The following is a 17043-nucleotide window of genomic DNA, read 5'->3' on the forward strand; positions in this document are numbered from 1 at the left end:
GAGAATTTTTCAGCTTTTAAGTGATTTTGTTGGATGTAAACTTATTCCCTTCTAGGAAACTTACATTCTTACGTAGTTGTCAAAAAGATCTTTGGACTTACAATTTTTTGCCTTTTTTGGTTTGAGGAGTTCAAACAATAATCTTATCCGTAACAACAAGGTGCAATCAGTAGGACTATTTCAACCACATTTTAGCCTACCAGAGAACCACAAATTATATGCAAAATGGTACGCATGTGCTTCCTGTAAATACCATTACAATTCAACTCTTCTGTCAGATGCTCCTCTGTATGTCCCCTGATGAGCTGAATACAGCTGTAATGAGGAACAGACCTATCCACTAGGACTTAGATTCTCTTGAGGAGCAACTGGGGACAGCTGCAGAGGATGGAAACAAGAATGGTACAATTAAATTATTATTGCACTTACTGGTATCCAGTTTTGAAAACCATAATCAGGTTGCTACAAGCTGTTCTGCAACTGCAGACAGAGCAAAGGAAGTCAGTCACTATTTTCTCACAATACAACCAAATCTTCGGCTTTTAGGCCAGGTTTTCCAGCAAAATAACAGGGGATGCAGTGTAGCAGCAACTACAGAGCAATGCTTCATACGTATCTCAAATGTCACTTTGGAGTTTTGTAACTTCAGTCAGCCCTCATTATGAGTGGCTTCTCTAGGAAACAGATTCATCCCTCTTTCTCCTGCGTATGGGAGGCACCAGCAGAGATTTTCCACTGTTGCCTTGGGCCACGGTTAGTTGAAAAGACTCCTGCCAAGCTGTATCCTGCCATGTCTTTGCTTCATAAGTTTTCGTATTTTGGAACAGCCTTTTTTGAAGTTTCACTTTCACACAGCGGAAAGTTGCCAAAGGACATATCTGATATTGTCATTTATCACGTCCTGTGGAAAAACAGTCTTGGATACGCGTATTAGTATCAGATACCAGAACTGAAAGTAAACACACTGCGTAGAAGATGCACTGATTTATTAATAGAATAAAAATGAAATGTAGTGACATGTTTTTCCACTATTAAACCATAGAGACAATCGTGTCCCATTTATATACTCAATGGTGTCATTCAGTAACTCATTCATAAACTCTGACTGATACGTTCAGGTCAGGTATTACAGAAACCATTTCCACAATGAAAGCAGCCTTCCTCTGTTACAAGGTGGATAGCTATGGACACCGTCCCCACAGTTTGCAGCTGCATCACTCTATGGGACGTTTTCCTACGTCCTCTATTTTAATTCCCAAGAATTTCTCCACCTGGAATAGCTCTTTAAAGACCTTCAACAGCAACAGAGCAAACCAGCTGAACTTCTTGTGGGGTACAAACCCACTCTTCAGGCAAGAAAATGCATTGAATATTATACGAAAATGGGCTCACTTCCACCATACAGTGGGGATTACTCATTACAAGATCCCTTGCTAATTATTGGAGCTTTGAGGCAACTACGACAGAGAAAAATGTTTGTAATGGAGCAGCTTTAATTGTAAGAGTCTCTTTTGTCTGTTTCTACTTCTACATCATATATTCTGCAATGTCTTAAACTGTAACCCATCATTTTTCTTAAATCATAGCTGCTGTAATTTCATAGAAAATAATGTTATCAATAGATAGCTTTGTGTGATCTAGCATAATCTGAAAGAAATAGGCAAAGTGATAAATAGGAAATATTACAACTGACTTTGCAATTTGCCTCAATAAGCGAATTTCCTTTAAATCAGGTACAGGAAAGAGTATCAGCTACGAAGATAATTAAAGTAAGCACTTGGGTTTCACAGGATTAAAAACTGTTGAAAACTAATCCCTTACAGATACAACGGAAGACAAACATCCTATCGCAGTTGTCAGGGGACAGAATGTGTTCAGAAGCAGAGTAAGTTGCGATGTTTCCTCCTGTAGATACATATCTCTTGCACACTGCTTGGAACAGGTATCTGTGATATCAATATGCCAGAAGCCTTTGGAAAAACCCTACTGTTCGCTTCCAAGTATCCTGTTTCAGGAAGGTACAAAAGCCCCATGAAGAACTGGGCATTAGAACATGAACTTAAACCAGAATGATGAAGACAGACGGTGAACCCCAAATGAGAGTCTTGTGAAAAAAAGACCCTCTAAAATTTGAAAACAATATTAAAGGAAAAGAGAAATGAAGTGCATATTACTGGCACGGCAGAAACCCAGATATAACATACAGCACACGAGCCCGCAGAGAGCATATCATCCATAACTGGCTGGCTTATCTGAATATAGTAATCATGTATCAGAACAAGCTGGGGAGTTTCCTGGAGTCACATTTACTGCTTGAGTTTGGCTGTCCATATTGGAGAGGGATTTGGTACCGGAGTTTTCAGATTGAACCAACTGTTCAGAAATAGCAGGAGAAGCGACAGCACGGTTAGCATGCTCACTCTCCCGCGCCGAAACACTGGGAGTGGGGTTTTCCTTAGCTGTCCCCGCATGATTGTGTGACTGGCTGGCTTGTCTCCCTGCTTCTGCCTCCTGCTGCTGCAGCATCCGCTCCACCTCTATCTCAAGTTCCAGATTTTCCTCATCTGCCTCCACTTCCAGCTGCTGCATTAACTCCTCCAGCTTCCTGGCCTTGCGGAGTTCATTCTGCTGTATGATCGTGCACAGGTGCTCCGTGAGGTGCTCCTTAATCTCCGTCTTGTGTTGGAGGTCCAGCTTGGCTGCCACATACTCCGACTCAGCCTTATCATACCGCTTCCTGCAAAATCATCATCATTTCTAGTGGGTTAGTTCTCAAAGCACTTTACAATCTGGCACACGGACAGATACTTCAAGCATCCCTGAAATGCAACGTGCGCTGCAATGCATTATGCCAGCTATTTCGTGACATGCTGCGACATTAGTAAAAGGGAAGAAAATAAGCGTGAATCGATCAAATCTTCTCCTCTTGACACATTAGCCTCCACTGCTGCTGTATTCCGAGAGTTAATTTGCTCATCTGAAATCTACAGATCGAATCACAAACAAGCATTTTTACTGCCTGTTTCAAGAGATGCATCACTAGCGGCAGAAAGAAACCATCAGAAATTGTAGTGTTTTCAAACTTCTAATGAACACCTATCTAGTGAACTGAAACACTGCAAAATAGTTTTGTGTGTTTTCTAATCCAACCATCTACCCAACAGATACAGATGCTACAATGGTGCTATACACGTTTACAGCCGGATCTGGTCTAGAAGTGTACTCTCCCGGCCACCCATATATATATTCAGAAAATCATGAGCAGCACAGATTGACACAGCATATGACATCAATAGTGATCACAACTTTTGCATGGCAACAGATGTAGAATTTTATTGTAAGCATCCCCCTGACACACACCTCCTGCCAATTTGCACTTCCTGTCATGACAAATATAGCAAAAAGGAAGTATTCCAAATATTTACTGAGGTTAACACATCCGGGATATCTAGCACTTTAATGGTTGGTGTCCGCATTAGTGATGCATCTTCCACTACATTCAGTGAATCTGTATTTTAATTCTGATTTAGTTAATAGAAAGATAGATGCAATCTTGCTCATCAGGAAAGGGAACATGCAAAGGCTTTTGCAAAATGCCTACGTGATGTACCTTACAAAGCATTCATAAAACTAATATTAGTAAAGTGGTTGAATAAAGAATCCAGCTGTTTTATAAAACCAATTATCTGGTTAAACAAAGCAACAGAAAGATAGGAGAGATCCTTTGCTTAGGGAAACAGATGGAAATAAGATATAGAAAAGCCTTCCCAAATATGTTCCTTTATATAATAATGACAAAACTTTGACCCTATGTCTGCATAGGGTTTCCCTCACAAGAAAGTCAAGATTTCCCTGGGCCAGGTATCTGAAATGGAAAAACTAATGCTATGCTGGAAACTTCTGCACAGTTAAAGCTTTGGGCTGAATTCACACATATTCTTCATATCATGTTTACAAAAATTCCATTCCACAGCAATTGTCAAATGCCCCTAACTATGTATGTGCTCAGGACTATTTAATATTGCACTTTCTGACCCACTGAAATTATTTGTGTTTTAGCCCTAAAATATAAGGCAAGAACTAAAAAATTTCTTGAAAAGACACCACTTAAAAGTAAATCAGCTTTGGCTCATAACACATAAGAACTACAACACTGAAAGCATCTAACTCGCATTTCCAAATCCCTCCCTCACAAAAAGAAAGACTTACTAAGTTCATGAAAGTCATTAACTATTTTGTAACGTTTATCCTCTTCATCCTACCAGCATCCCCTTTTGTTATCTTCATTAAAAACTGCTTTCCAAACATCAGAGACGCTTGTGTTATATGCTCTTTAGCCACTAAGCATTTCAAATAGACACATTATTACAAAATTTTGGTAAGCAAATTTCCAGGAGCATTTAATGGTTTTAGAAACCAAACTTAAACCTAAAATACATTGAAATGTTTTCCTCTTGAGGATATGAAATTCAGTATTCATATGCACTCAGCTACTAAAACTACAGTTAATCTTAGATATTTCAAATTATAATTACACAAAAAATATCCTTATTTGTTAGCTACCGCTGCTATTTTTTTAAAGACTAATTACCATGTTTATTGGCCTGTGGTCAACGTATAGCAAAGTCATAAGGAGAAATACACGTTTAACACATTGAATCGTGAACTAAAAACCGCAACCGAACATTTCCATTTTATTAAACGGCTACATAAACATGCTGATGTTTATCTACTGATGTTGTGGTTTACCCACAACTAATAGGGTGTTCCGATTAATTTCTTGCATTTAAGGAACTCATCAGAACCAGAGTGATTAAAGGCACATTGTGAAGGGTGAAAGCTTGCTTTTTCCTTCAATTTTTGGTCCCAGTTCCAAAAGCACTTCAGCAGTATTATATGTTTTAAGCTTAATTGGTCCCATTGATTCCAACAGGACCAGAGCTGTCATCAACAAGCAAGTTTCCCTGAAAAGGACTTTCATTTTAGGACTTTTAAAAAAACTCTTTCCCCGTGAGAAGAAATAAACAACCTTGAAACAATAAAGCAGGGCTTATGGACAACTGCACAGTTGAAGCAGTAAGTATGTCTCGAGACAGCATGAAGCTGGAACGCACAGTCTGCAGTCAGAAAACCTACTTCAGTTTCCAGATTCCAAGGGAAAAATTAGGAAATAAAAAGCACGCTTTTACCTCAAGATCTGAAAGCCCCCCAGACTGTGACCGCTTTAACTACACCTTATTACAATGACATAACTCCGTTACTACTTCGGTGACAGGAAACAGCATTTTCTCCCTCCACTCAGGCAGGGCTATTCCCTCCTCCCTGTCTGTCGCTTACCGGGCATAGGAGTAGTCCAGGCTGGCCTGATCAATGCGGTTCCGCAGGATGCCAATGTCAGCAGATACCATGTCATCCAGAGCTTGTAACTCCTTCTGAATCCTTTTTAGTTTCACTGTTTCAGCTTGAGTTCTTTTGGATCTGCAAAAGGAAGATGCATTTTTTTTTTTCTTTTCAAGCCTCTCTTCTTGACATAATGGGCCCCATTTCATTTGCAGAGCAACTAACAACTTCTTTAAGAGCTATTCAGAAGGTTTCTCCTTTATGGTTTAAGACTTTTGATCTTTTTTAATATCCACAGGGATCTAAAATGCCTGCTATTAGAGGACTACGGCAAAATTACGTAATGACTATAATCAAAGTGCCTAAAATGGATTGTGTTTCTTCACTGTGGAAACACACAAGAAGCTGCTGTATCTAAGTAGTTCTCAGTGTAAGGAAACAGGAAATGGCTTGGGGGGGAGCGAGAGGGGGAAGGGTATTTAGCCCTGCAAATATCCCCTTTCAAAGAAGCCCAGTTAGTAGGGGCCAAAAAGTCACCTAACCTAAGCTTGATTTCCATTTTGTAAAATTATTCCCAAAAGGCCTAGCCAAATCCCAATGAAGTCAATGGAAAGTTTTACATCAAACACAAAGGATTTCAATCAAGCCTTATGTAACCTTTTTCAACTCAGCCTATTCATTCCTAAAATCTGAAAACTAAATGTTGCTAAGGGCAGCAAGCTTTGGTGGATTTCACTCCCAAGCAAGCTAAGTAACTTTCAACAAGCTTTTACAGCAGGTCACTTTGCTGTCATTCATCCCCACCAGCAAAACCATGCTTTTCATCCACTGCTTTACACCCCAAAGCAGGTACTTGAAAGTAAGACTAGATGTGTAGGCAGCAACACCACCTCTCATTAGACCAGCTGATGCAGGTGGAGAGAAACAGACATCCTGTAGTATGGGTTAAAAGAGCCTGAAGAAGGCCTTTGAATGTCAGACGTAACTCCCTAGCTATCACCTTCCACGTCCTCTTCTCTCTCCTCATGCTCTGCTTCCGGAAGGAAGAACCTAGCCTGGTGGTCACACCCACGTTTGCTGTCCTACAGTGACTCAGACCAAACATACTTGTGTTTTATATCTGCCTGGCAAAGGAAAACAAAATCTTCAGAACCTCAAAGAGCTGCACAGTACTGGCTATGTTCACCTGTGTTACCCAAGAGCTTTGACGGGCAGAACATAATACATGTCTGCGTGAGGACTGTGAGCCTGAAAGCTTCACATCTCCTTCCTTGATCCAGTGTTATCAGCTGCTCCAGTATCCTTCCCTACAAACCTTCCCTTCCCTGTAGTTTTAAACTATCTTGGTGGACAACACCGTACAATGCCTTAAAGTCTGGTCACCTGAACAGCAAAAGCTAACAACTATGAGAACATGTGATTTTTTTATAATTTCTAGTCAGTCAGTGGTAAAACGGTACCTTCTTAAACTTAAAGTTGATTGTCTTCTCTTTTCCACACTTTTCACATACTAATAAGAAAGAGTCAAAAGCCCGAACAGAAATAGCTATAGTTTCCCTTCACAGGTTAGGAATCAAATAAACTTTCCTTAAATCCAGTGAAAACAAATCAGGAACAGAACAGGAATGAGCATCCGAGCTCCCCAAACATGCCCTTACTAACAGGCATAGGGACTTCAGCTAATTCTCGAATTCTGTAATAACTTTTCCATCTGCGCACAGAGCTGCAGCTTTGGAAGTGTGAAAAGCTTAGTCACAGCTTCTTGGCCAGCACTTGTCATCAAAGGGAAACGTCAATCACAGCTGCTCACTTGTGGAGCAGTACATACAGAGCACGGAGAGGAGGAAAAAGTGAGATTTAAATAGAAGATATGCAACTGGTTGCAGATAAAAAGTAATCCCTTCCTCAGCCTCAGCCCACGCTGCAGCATAGCCCTTTACCTCTCAGCAATAGCTTTGGCCAGGAGTGCCTTCTTGCGTTTATTCTTCTCTTCTATCAGCCGCTGCTCTTGCTGGAGGATTTCCCATCGTGATTTTTCCTGCCTGTTCATTGACAATAAGATCAAAATTAATAGAAAGTTCATTTCTCTCCCTGCTCCCCAAATGACACAAATATTCACCATTGTATTTCCTGGAGAAAACTCTAAAAATGTCAAAGGAACTATAAACAGGTTTCGGTTCTGAGGAAAGAAGAATCATCTGCAAGAAGTCATTCAGACCAATAAAACATTTCCAGATGAAATCTGCTGATCAGAACAAAAATCTTCATAAGCAAGCAAGCTGCTGGTTAATTCAGCTTTGCTGGAAGAAAGAGCATACCGCACTTTTTCAGAAATGGGTGGAATTTTTCATGTAAATGATGTGCTTCCCCACTAGGTAGAAGCAGTTTCAGGTTTCCTACTGGTTGCTAGAAGTCATTATCTCTTCAGCCTGCCAACACAGCCTCTCTTTTGGAAATGTTTTTTCCATAAAACAGATCCTTTCACATGTCTGCTTTACAATACAGCCCCAAATAATTAAACTGATACAAATGAAAAGCTGGTAAAAAGTTACAATGAAAATGAGCAACGAGGAAGAACAAGAATTCACTTTCACCACTAGGGAAAGAGTTATGTGGATTCCATTTCCTAGGCTACATCTACTAAGAGATACAACCAGCCCCAGAGGATGGAAGGCAAGGTCTCAGGTGAGAGGGGACAACCTGCGTCAACACCACTGGGCAGGATTAAGGAGAAACAAAAACTGCTTTGCTGCTTTTCCACCCTGTTGTGTTCTTCATGCTCTCTCTCAAGAAGTCTCAGCTTAAAAATAGCTTAGCTTAAAAATACCCAAGTAACTCAGCTATGTTAATCTTAACAACCATTTCTGCACAAGAATCTCTCTTCAGACTTCTCTTCATCACCCTATTCCTAAAACCTCATATGGAGAAATATTTTTAATAAGATTTAAATTCAAGTGCACAGGCTGAGATGAATTCAGCAGATTCAGAGGGTGGTTGTCGCAGCTAAATGTCATTTGCTCCCCACAGAGTGGAAAACTTCCCTGCAAAGCTTTAGCTATCTTCTCCCCAGTCAAACAGTGTCTGTATTTTTCACCACCAGGAAGGAGCTGAACAGCCAGTACTACCGGTGAGCTCCACCCAGATGAGGAATTTGGCACTGCTCTTCAAAGTGCTGCTATTCTGGTGAAGGGACAGCTATCTGCAGGTAGGTGAACCCAGCCAGGGGCCGGGAAGGTAAATGGCAGGCAGCATGGCCAGCAGCTGCAGCCTCTTAAGGCACATCTGTGCAAAACAGAACCTCCCAGATCCTTTTGAGTTTTGAATTCAAGAGAAGCCACGCTCTGCTTCTCCATATAAGTGCTGCTGACTGCCGCAGTCCTGCCTCTCCAGTGGGAAGCACCTTCAGTCCCCTCCCAGATCCTACAGACAGATCTAACCAGAGACAGGGCCTGGCACACCACACTTGGAAAGCTGCTGATCCCTATTTTGGGGGAATACAAATGATACATGGAAGTTTGGTGGCCAGCTAGTGTTTGTTGATTATATTGGGCAGAAAAGTTTGGACTCAAGGCTGGAGCCGCATTGTTAGTGTGTTTTAAAAATAAACTATATGCCCTAGAAAAGGAATCTATCCTTTTGCCCCTCACACTTTACTTTGGCCACTGAGGAGAAAAAGAAAATTAGCACTTGGATACAGACAGGAAAACAAATGTGAAGAAGTAAAACCAAGTAATCTCCCATACTGGTAATGCCTGCCCTCTCTAGCATTTAGACAGCAGCTTCCTTTTATAGGCTACTATCTGAATTCTGGATGATGAACAAAGTAATTGCCACATTCAATCAGAATCGCAGAGAGCCATGTTCAGTACTTTTTCCTTTCTCTCTCTCACATGTACCAGTCTGAAGCTTCTGAAGGAGACAGACACCCCACTGTGGGCTGATGCACAGGGTGAGAGCCTTGAGATGGGTCTCAGCTTGAATCATAAAAGCTAGAGAACAGCTTAAACCTGAAATTTTACCTCCTTACCAACACTTTTGGCATTAACAAATCTGCAGCAATATTGTGAAGGGGAACACAAAGTTACACAAATCATGGCATATCTACTTCCAAAAGGGCTTTTTGTTGTGGCTGCTGGCTTGTCTACGCAGCATGATGTGAGATTAAGTCTTCATGAACCAAAGTCCTACATCTTGGGCGTTTTATGATGTACAGTCCCACTACCATAGGAAATTATGTGAAGACAGCACGGTGCGTACCTGCACGGATTAAACTACAGAATTTGGTCTCGAATCAGGTTTAACCCAAGCAGAGATGAAAACCAAAGGTTCAATGCAGAGGAAGCAAACATGATCTCTCAAACCTTCCTATTAGATACAGGAAAGTTCACTTTACTGTACAACGAAAGAATGAGTCAATACAGAATAAAACCCATCCCGATTTTACCGACTTACTAACAATTCCACTTTCTTTTTCTCCACTTTGGAGTTTGGCTTTGCAGGGCGGGTCTGCGCATTGTCACTGCCATTACAAGGATCTACCGGTGTCACTTCCTTCTGCTGGTCTTGGTTGTCACTTTGCCTTTGATCTCCCGCTAAAGGAGGGTGAGGTGGTGGCACAGGCTGCTGAGGATGACCAGGCTTGTGTTTTGGTACAGAAAGCAACTGCTCAGGAGGAATAGAGGCTGCTCCACCCTGCAGCCCCAGCTTCTGACATTGCTGCTGGAGGGCTTTTTCTCTTTGCGTTTGCTTCCGACTCTTATTCACAGTGTGGGGGCGACGCTGCTGCTCCGAGGGTTCATACAAATCTATCAATGGATGAGAGGGAGAAACAGGATTAAAAACTAAATCTTAAGACCAAAGACAGATGCTGTGAATTAGCTTTTCTGGGCAAGCAAACTGGTGCAAAACCAACAAAAGGGAAAGACATCCCAGGGTGTCAAGGGAAGGCAACGTGGGGGAAAACCCTGGAACCTGGAAATGTTTTAGAGGATCTGAGCATCCGAAACAAGGAAAGAGAGGAATAAGGTGCCTGGACCGCGGGACTAAAGGAGGAACCTTAGGTAGGAGCGAGGCAACTCTTGGGGGAATCATGGAGAGATGGATGTAGGGTAACGAAGGGTCCCAGGCAGTCTGGTGGGCAAACTGGGGGTTTATAAAGTGAAGAACAGGGGAAGAACAAGATGACAGATGGGCAAAAGGGAAGCTGAGAACATGAGTGGGGTAGTGGAGAGACAGGTGCAGGTGCAGGAGAAGGGGCTGGAGTTTGGAAACGTGACAGAGAGGTTGTGGGTGGAGAGACAGAGGGGCTGGATGGGAGATTGAGGGGAGCAGTGAGAGACGGGGCCTGGATGGGAGGGGCCGAGGGACTGGCTGGGGGAAACGAGGGGCTGCCTGGAGAAGCTGAGGCGTTTGATGCGGGGATGGACTGGATGAGCTGAGGGAATGGATAGAGGTGTGGATGTAGGGGGCTGAATGAGGAGGCCGAGGCTGACCGATGGGGGGATGAGTGTGAGGGCTAAGGGGGCGGGAAGCCAGGGGGGATGGGAAGGCTGAGGAAAAGGACGTGGAGGGCTGAGGGAGCTGCAGAGAGAGGCCGGGGCGAACGGAGGTGTCGATAGGGGGGCTGAGGGGACGGACGGACGGACGGAGGTTGACGGGGTGCCGAGGGCCCGAAGGCTCCTCCGCGCCGCGCCCGGCCCAGCTGCCCCCCGCTAACCGGGGCGGGCGCTTCGGCCGGCCCGGTTCCGAGCCCCGGCCCCCGCCAGAGCCCGGTCGCGGTCCGTACCTGGGCGCTGGCCCCGCAGGCGCCGCAGCTCCTCCTGCGAGAAGCCGGCCCAGGCCTCGGCCATGGCGCTTCCTCCTTCCGCTGACGGGGCAGCGCGGCAGGCAGGGCCCGCGGCTGCCCCGCCACCGCCGCCCGCTCGCCGCAGGCGAACGCCGCGGACAGCCCCGGCCGGCAGCGCCGGGGGGCCTCGCGCCTCCACGGCAACGCGGCGGCGGCGGGGCGGGGAACATGGCGCCCTGAGGAGCCGGGGTGGGGTAGCCCGCGGGCGGGGGGTCTGGAGCCGGAGAGAGCGGGGCCGGCCCTTGGCGCGGGTCGCTGGGCTCCGGAGGTGGTGGGAGACGGAGTGCGCGGCAGGGCGTTGACAGGGCCTGGAGGCCACAGGCCGCCCCTGGCTGCCGCTCACCGGCGGGGCAGCCCCAGGGCTCCTCGGCGGGCGGGCAGGCCCAGCGCCCCGTCGGTGGATCCGCCGGGCAGCCACGGCCGCGGTGCTCCCGCGCGGCACCCGGGCTGCAGGGAAGGCTGCCGTGGGCTCGGTTGGTGCAGTGCGTGGTACGCTGCATGGGGCACGTCCCGGGAGCTCCTGGGAATGTACTACCGTAAAGAGCTCAGTGAGCCCCAGCTAATTAGGCATAAATGAAGAGGAGGAGCCGCTTCCAAATAAAGCAAGCTTCAAGGAGCGTCACCACGGCCCCCTGGTCATTTATAACTTGTAATTAGGTAGTTATAAGAGCAGGTGAGATGCCTGCTGCAGTGCATCTAGAGCTGCGTTTGCAGGGTCTTTGGGACCTGCGTAGTAAGGGAGCTACGAGGCAGGGACGTGCACAGCTGGGTGCTGTTGTGCTTCAGTAAGTTACAGTGATGCCACTGTGAGGAAATCAGCAAGGAAAAGTATTATTTTGCCCATACTGATGTTCCTGAGGGTCTGCTCTGAGCATTATGCACAAGGGTGCACAGGCATACTTCCCTCCTTAGATATAAACTGAAAAGATCCTGCAACATACAGCAATATTCTCTCAGTAGCCACGAAAACAAGCGTTTTTTTCCATCCGGCCCAAATTCTTGTGGCTGCTCTAAGCCTATCAGAGGTCTTGCAGACAAGCTTACCTCCCACCAGGAGAAAGCCGGCTGGAACACGAGGGCACGAGCCCCAGGCTTAGCTGAAGCCATCCAGGGGACTGGAGGCTTAAATAATACATCATCGGCAATAAAACGGGGACGTTTTCAGTGCCTAACCACATCCCTCGCGTTTCCAATCTGTAAGGGATTAGTCAAGCTCTGAAGTATTGCTATCTCCCAGAGCAAACTCATAACTCGATGACCGTGTATGACTTCGCAATTTATCTCAGCAGCACTTTTAACAGCTCCTGCGTGACTAACGCGTCCCATAAATACCAGCCCCGGTCAGAGGAGCAGCAGTGCTGAGCTGCCACTCGCTGGCAGGCGTTCAGTGTTTCTGATTGGATTTGGCTGAGTGCCTTTGGGGAACAGAAGTGCCACCATTTTTCACCCGCAGCTTAGCTGCAGGCCTTGATACCGAGCGGAGGCGTTGCAGGCATCCAGCGGAGGAGAAGAGGAGTGTGGTTATCTCCATCCTGCCAGCGCTGACCGGGAGGTCCTTCCTGGGTGAGCCTGGGGCTGAGGGGTGCCGAGCGGCCCTTCAGATGGGATTACGGCTTCCTCTGGGAAACCTGACCGAGCACAGAAGAGATCTGAAGAAGAACCATAATCCAACCTTGACTCAAGTGCTCTCAAACTCCAGGGAGTCCAGACGCCAGAACCAGGTGTCAGCTTGAATTTTACAATGAATCAGCGTTGGCCAGCCCCACAACAAGGTGTAGGCACCTAATTCCCTTTTAGATGCCTGTATAGGAATCGGGAATCTACATCTATCGTGGTATCTAAATCACTGTAATGGGCTGTACCAAACCCCCAACCAAACGTGCTTCATGCAGTACAAACGCCAGATCTCATTCTTGAACCTTAGTTCTTTCTTCTCTTCCAAGTTTTAATGCTACAAACAAAAATGAAGCACCATATTCACTTTATTGCTGCAGATATTCCAGGCATAAAACTCCCACGTGTTTTATAGAAAAAGTATAAAGACTTTTGAGTTGTTAACTATAATGCTATAGGCAAAGCAGCAATCCATTTTAACAGTTTCCATCAGCCAAAGGTTTAATTACCAGCAGTTGGGCCAGCTTTCTCCAGGAACAATTACAACGCAGTGAAGTCATTTCACGGGGCATTTACCAACAGCAGATTTAGAAAACGGAGGCTAGGCGTGTTCTCCAGCTGATTAAAGTCCTGTGAGCGTAACATGGCACTGAACATTTGCCGTGTAGGAATAAAGTATTTTCCAGGCAAACGTTGCTACAACACAGGCTGGACAAGGCCAGATGAACAGAAAATAGGAACCTTCTTTTCCACCCCCTCTTTGAAAGAGAGATGATAGACAACCTAAACCATGATGAAAAAGCAACAATACAAACCTTTTACATCTGGGGCTGGATTTGAGTCCCGTATCTTTTTGTGCTTCAAGAGCTGCCATCTCGCTAGCAGATGTGGAGATCTCCATGACTGCTGCATCCATTTTCTGTTGATCTAATTGGCCTGGAGTCTCCTGGTTCTAGCAGCAGTGAGCACCAACAGATCACAAAAAACATCTTTTCTTGCAATTCCCAAATCAGTGTGGAAATGTCATCATTGGCTGGCAAATTGGACTCTCCAGGTCAGACCTCAGGGTCAGACCTCAGATGACATTTCAACCCAGGACAGATGCAATTTGTACCAGGACATAACTTCAATTTGCATCGGTTTAGTTCATACTGAAAACTTTTTGGGGTTTTAAGAGCCAAATAAGCTCTTCCAGCAAGGGGCTCCCTTACTTAGATGTATATTTTTAACCCGATTCTGCTCACCACTCTCCACGTTGTTGCGGTAACACACAAAGCAACATTTTCCCAGTAAAAGACTGAGCCCTAATGTGAGACAGGGGAAGACATGTATGGGGAAGGACACTTTCCCTTCTGCTTGTGTCTCAGACCCTGTTGCGAGCTCCCAAGGACTTTGACATATAATTCAAGAGGCCTGGGGAAAAACCATCCTGAAAGACACAGAGCCAAAAATTCCTAAATCTGTTTATTTCTCTTTCTAATGAAAAATCTATCAAACTGTATCGATGGCAATACTATCCCACCTTTTACCAGAGCATAACACAGGCTGGCTTAGGAAGAGTCACCGTGTCCAGCCGAGCCATAGCACTGTGTGAGCAAGGAGCAAGTCCTGCCTTTTGGGAATAACTCAGGATTTAATTTGTCCTTTAAAGGATGCTTTTGACATCCGCGCTATGGAAGTTTCTTTTGCTGATTCTCTTGTGAACTGTCCAGGCAGCTTCCATGCATGAGATGAATAATTTAATTTCTTAGTGTGGCACTGAAAGCAAGAGGGCACTTCGGGTGCTGAGGCTGCAAACACCCACGTACGGAGCTGTAACTCCTCTGCAGCCTGTTGAAGGCAATTGGGTTTTGCCCATTTTTCAGTGGGCTGTGGATTTGATTCTGCCTCAAGCCTTGTATCAATACTGGTCTCTGTGTGCAATCGTTTTTTTTTTTACTGGTTAAATACCCCGAAGACTGAGCGCTCTCCATTAGCAAACACCAGACACAGAAACCAAGGTGGAAATGAGCCTGGCTGAGCCTGGCCCCCAGGCCCTGATCCAAAACAGCATGCGAGCGTGTCTTTAACCTCAGCCATGTGCTAACGCTCTGTTCTTTAATTGGGCCTTACTGGGCGGATCCAGGGAAGTGCCAGGATGCCTGGCTTGGCACCAGCACGCTCCTAACCAGGTGCTCGAGGCTGTAGCTGCATCAGGAATCCGCAGCTCAGCCCATGGCAAGACGGGGCTCTGAGTGCAACGAGATAATATAACGGTGTTACAGCATCTCGGCTCTGGAGGAGGTTAACAGTGGGTGCTGTGTGTTTTACTCTGCCTCTTGGCTGCTTTATTCTGGATATAAAACCGTAGCCAGCGATTCAAACCCCTGTAACACTGCGAGAACACAGCCCTAGCGTTGTCCTGCAGTTGCTGTCCATACTGCAATGGGCTGCCTTAAGGATTTATGCAAAAATGCAGGTATATCTCATGGAAATAGTGATTCCACTGTAAAATAAATAATTTTGATTCTGGAGCAAAGGGAGAAAACTGAATTAAAAAATACAGCATTATTCTGCCTCCCCAGTTTCTATTCCCTTGAGCTGCCCGGTAACTGGGATTAAGTCAGCACTGTCATTTCTGGGACCCAGGCAATCTTTTGGTTTGTAAGAATTTCTTGGAGGGAAACAAAAATCCACTTATCTAAAGAACTACTGAGTGAAAAAAATGACATTGGAAACCTGCTTTTTAACCATATAAACCAATGGTTTTCAACATCTTTTGATTTGTGGATCTTTACACATTTTCTAGTGGAGAGGCAAACTCTTATGCAGCAAGTTTAAGGCTGTGACCTTGCTTCCTCTGAGTTACCTTTCACAGAGACCTTAGGGGTAATCTCCTGACCCCTGGGCTAAGGCCATGGTTTGAAACCACAGCTATTTTACTTTAAAAGGTCCAAATTTTTCTTCCCAAATCCCAGTGAAAGAGGGGGCACGACCTAGCAGGGCTCCCGGCAGATTTCTCCCCTCTCCTTGCAGGATGCTGCAGGGCTGTCTGCCAGTGGGGCTGGACCAAAGAAAAAAGTCCTAATGCAGCCGGGGGCACGGGATATGAAGATAGAGCACAGGGCTACAGAAGTCAGTGTAATTTTTGCCATGGACCCCAGCAGGCTGCAAATTCCCCAGCCAGACCCACAGACACCGCTTTTTCCTTCCCGAGGGTGCCCGGGGCTGTCAGCAGCCAAACCGGGGGGAGAGACGGTCCCAGGGGCTCTGCACCGTGCCAGGGCTAAACCCGCTCGGCTGCACATCCCGAGCGGGGCTGGTGGCAAGCGGGGCTGGGTGGGGAGAGCAGCATGTTTTTCCAGGACACTTCTCATTACAGTGATGTGTTTGCTTTGAAACTGAGCCTCAAAACATCTGCTTTTAAGGCCCCCACCCCCTGTTTTCTTGTTTCAACTTTTGGGTATTTTCCTTAAGATAAGTTCAGCTTTTGGAAAATAAAATCTGAACTGAAAGAAAGCTCAGCATGCACTGCGAACGTTTCCTTTTTTTAAATTAAAAAAAAAAAAAAAAAAAAGAATTTTTACTGACATTTTTGGGGTCGGTCTTTCTTTCCTCCCTGAGACTATTTAAAATAAATTTTCCATACAGACAAAAATATTCCATAGTAATTCCTCATCTTAAAATGTTTGCATGAAAAAAAAGTTGTCTATCTAAATAGGATTAAAAGCTGGCTAAATAAAAGCACCTTAAGAAAAAAGCTGGTAAAATAAAATAAAATTTATCCTGACCAGAAATATCCTGAAGATTATAAATCTACCACTTTCGAACGGCAAAACCAGAGCTGAGTAAAACAAGTGGAAATGAGCAATTATTTATATATATTTTCACGTAGCTAAAGAAATATTTTTGCAGCTAATGACTTTAAAAAGATACTTTCTAAATAGTTTTTAAATATCTTTAAAAGAATACTTTTTAAAAGCAAAGTTAAATATTTCTTGACAGCTCTATAATACTTTTAATTGTATTGCTTAATGTACGTTGTAATTCAAACATTTATATAGAAAAATTAGAAAGCAATTGCTTTAATTCTAACCATTTGTGTAAAAATTATAATCTAACTGTCAAAACAGTTGATAAAACTAGAGATTTGAAGAGAAATTTGCTAAATGTTTGTTATCTTTGGCATAACATGAGTGATTAGAACCACTGCACTAAACAAATTGAATTTTCATCAAACAAACTTGATGTTGTTACATGCTCAA

General features: G+C 44.7%; 1 protein-coding gene across 3 annotated transcripts; it reads right to left on the bottom strand.

Moving 5' to 3' along the window:
- Positions 1–969: 969 nt before the first annotated feature.
- GORAB (golgin, RAB6 interacting) lies at positions 970–11254 on the bottom strand. 3 transcript variants are annotated; one of them, XM_075156708.1, is made up of 5 exons: positions 11126–11254; positions 9797–10145; positions 7281–7382; positions 5338–5478; positions 970–2737 (listed from the first exon to the last, which is right to left on the bottom strand). In XM_075156708.1, the coding sequence occupies exons 1-5, from the start codon at positions 11187–11189 to the stop codon at positions 2266–2268; spliced, it is 1128 nt and encodes a 375-aa protein (XP_075012809.1). In that variant the 5' UTR covers positions 11190–11254; the 3' UTR covers positions 970–2265. The 3 variants fall into 3 exon arrangements, with proteins under 3 accessions (XP_075012809.1, XP_075012808.1, XP_075012810.1); XM_075156707.1 differs by having other exon boundaries at positions 9785–10145; XM_075156709.1 differs by lacking the exon at positions 970–2737 and having other exon boundaries at positions 5334–5478.
- Positions 11255–17043: the final 5789 nt, after the last annotated feature.

This window comes from Calonectris borealis, chromosome 8 (genome assembly GCF_964195595.1).
Source record: "Calonectris borealis chromosome 8, bCalBor7.hap1.2, whole genome shotgun sequence".
Lineage (NCBI taxonomy): Eukaryota > Metazoa > Chordata > Aves > Procellariiformes > Procellariidae > Calonectris > Calonectris borealis.

What these genes read in the sequence shown, in the direction of transcription:
- GORAB (XM_075156707.1), bottom strand. Translation starts at nt 11,189, where the DNA reads ATGGCCGAGGCCTGGGCCGGCTTCTCGCAGGAGGAGCTGCGGCGCCTG. An exon ending in GTGGAATTGTTAGTAAGTCG is followed by an intron (nt 7,383 to 9,784) that starts GTAAAATCGGGA and finishes GTCAATGAACAG; the next exon opens with GCAGGAAAAATCACGATGGG. An exon ending in GCCAAAGCTATTGCTGAGAG is followed by an intron (nt 5,479 to 7,280) that starts GTAAAGGGCTAT and finishes TTCCTTTTGCAG; the next exon opens with ATCCAAAAGAACTCAAGCTG.